The 2,904-nt window shown below is 39.1% G+C and overlaps 1 protein-coding gene across 2 annotated transcripts in view; it reads left to right on the plus strand.

Moving 5' to 3' along the window:
• Positions 1-2,904, plus strand: part of wu:fy63c09 (SH3 domain-containing protein 19) — a 34,907-nt gene that overhangs the window by 18,959 nt on the left and 13,044 nt on the right. For both annotated transcript variants that reach the window (XM_014022157.1, XM_014022158.1), the window contains exon 5: positions 84-219. In XM_014022157.1, coding sequence (XP_013877611.1) covers positions 84-219 — 136 coding nt within the window. The remainder of the gene's footprint in view (positions 1-83; positions 220-2,904) is intronic.

Here is a 2,904-nt window from a genome sequence, read left to right on the forward strand (position 1 = left end):
AGACGGGAGTCACACACAGGCCTTGAATTTGACACATATGTTCTAAAGTTTTTTTCTCTTTATGACTTCCTGTTTGTTACTAGGCGACCACAGATCACCATCCTATCAGCAGAGCCGTTGCCTTCCACTTCCTGGTTTCCCGGCGCCGCTGCAGGAATCCCGCCCCCTCCTCCTCCCCCGGCTCAAATCTATGGACCCACCATCCATCCATCCATCGAGGTGGGCCGCTTTCAGGTTTTAATGTTACAGCTGGTCACTGTATTTATTTATTTATTTATTTATTTATTTATTTATTTATTTATTTATTTATTTATTTATGTACTTATGTACAAACCAAAGAGTTCAAAGAGTTCTCTTTATTTTCATGACTATAAAAATTGTAGATTCACACTGTGAATTAACACAAGTGGTATTATAAGCTTAACAAAAACTGTGAAACAACTGAAAATATGTTTTATATTCCAGGTTCTTCAAAGTAAAAGCCTTTTGCTTTGATTACTGCTTCACACACTGTTGGTATTCTGTTGATGAGCTTCAACAGGTAGTCACCTGAAATGGTTTTCACTTCACAGGTGTGCCCTGTCAGGTTTAATAAGTGGGATTTCTTGTCTTATAAATGTRGTTGGGACCATCAGTTGTGTTGTGCAGAAGGTGGATACAGCACACAGCTGATAGTCCTGCTGAACAGAGCAGGGCTCTGCAACCTTTACGATCTAAAGAGCCATTTCTGCTCCTCGGCTCACTGATGAAATGTGTCCAGAGTTGCAAAACAAGCTACGACTGTGATTATCAACTGGTGGTCCGCGGGCCTTTCTGAGGCCTTTTTGGGAACCTTTACGGCCAGTGGAGGTGACATTATAAAACTAAAAAATATACTGTGAATTTTAATATTTATTATTATTTTTACACATTAGGACAAATAATAAGACTATTTTCATGTAAACATAAAAAAATACTGTATAAAGTTTATATTGAATTTCATAAAAACTAGTACAACNAGTTTATATTGAATTTCATAAAAACTAGTACAACTAAACTATTTTCTAATTCTTGTTATTATGTAGTCTTTTAAAAGGTAATTCTGATTTATTTGAAAGAAAGATCATAGCAATAAGTTAGATTATTTAAGTAAACAACACGCTAGCATGAGCTAAAAACAGGTTTTACTTTTTGTATTAGTAGTATTGAGCATATATTTGCATACAAATTGATTTCTGTTGTGGGTATAAGAAACAAACAGAAAAATTTATTCTGTTATGTTTGGCCACATTTTCAATGATCCACCGCAGAGGGTTCAAAGAGCCTCATGTGGCCCTAGAGCCGCAGGTTGCAGACCCCTGGAATAGACTGTTAGAATTTGTATTATGGCAAGAAAAAAGCAGTTCAGTAAAGAAAAACGAGTGGCCATCATTACTTTAAGAAATGAACATCAGTCCAGCTTTGCTGGTGACACTGTTGGGTTTTCATTCAAATTTGAAGACATACTGTACTGAACCAGCATGGCCACCACAGCATGCTATTCCATCTGGTTTGTGTTTAGTTGGACCATCATTTATTTTTCAACAGGACAATGACCCCAAACACACCTCCAGGCTGTGTAAGGGCTGTTTGACCAAGAAGGAGAGTGATGGGGTGCTGTGCCAGATGACCTGGGGCCTCATGTACAAAGACTTGTGTGGATTTCTTACTGAAACCTGACGTACGGTCAAATCCAGAAAACGGCGTACACACAAAAAAATCTAGATGTATCGAACTGTGCGTACCCCTGAATCCACACACATTTCTTTTGTACATCACAATTAACGTGGAACTGAGCGCAGGTGAGACTCCTCCCCTGACATGCCTTCATTAACATATGTTAAACAGATGCAGATTACTTCCTGCATGTGTGAAGGACACGTTTGAGTGATCCCTGCATGACCAGAAATGATTTCTAATGTCATAAAAATAATGAATTTAAGATAATGTGAGTGAGAAAAAAATCTTAAATAAAAATCGGAATAAAATATGTTTATCACGCAAAGAATGAGAGATTGTGTGTCGGTGTGTGTGTGTGTGTGTGCACGCTGCTGTGTTGCGCAACCGGCTCATCCATCCATTCTGAGTCTGAAAATATTAACTTTGCGCACGAGTTTATTACCATAATGACTGTAAACACAGAGGAACTTAAATGTTTGGTAGAACATAGATCTTAGTTTATTTCACTTTACTTAGTTTATTAAGAAACGAGTCTCTGAGTCTCAGCAGAGTTCACATGACGTGACGTGATGTTGGAGAGTCTCCACAAACACTGAACGCACCGCAGCCTTTGTGTGCAGTCTGTTTGTCTGTCAAGCTTTTGTTCTCCTACTTACAACATTTTCACAAGTTGTAAAGTGTACTTCCACATGTCATTTTGGAGAAATCTGCAACAACGTAAACGCAAAGTATGAAACATCTCCACTGCCGGTGAGGGTGCGCGCTCCAGAGCGCGACCATAACTCAGCCTTTAGAATCAGATGGATGAGACCATTCCATTGGTCATGATTCAGCTTTGGGTGGACTGACACAGTCCTGATGGGTCTGCCAGCTCCCTCTGGAAAGCTCCTGTGGAACCCCAGTTCAATCGCTGCACGTGCAGCAGCAGCAGCGATTGCACGCGTGGCTACTTGCTGCGTGGCGCTCCCAGAGCGCAGCAGTGCCAAACTAAAAAAAGATTTTTCCTCAAAGCGACTGATGAGCCACTCATCATCAGAAAATTCTATCTGTTTATAAATAAAAGCTCTGCGTGTTACACTATTTTATTTTACTTTTATTTAACTGTGTCCATGTGGATGTAATAATTGTTAATCATGTGGATGTAATAATTGTTAATCATGTGGATGTAATAACTGTTAATCATGTGGATGTAATAATTGTTAATCA

The sequence above is a fragment of the Austrofundulus limnaeus genome, unplaced genomic scaffold (genome assembly GCF_001266775.1).
Source record: "Austrofundulus limnaeus strain Quisiro unplaced genomic scaffold, Austrofundulus_limnaeus-1.0 Scaffold319, whole genome shotgun sequence".
NCBI classification, from domain to species: domain Eukaryota; kingdom Metazoa; phylum Chordata; class Actinopteri; order Cyprinodontiformes; family Rivulidae; genus Austrofundulus; species Austrofundulus limnaeus.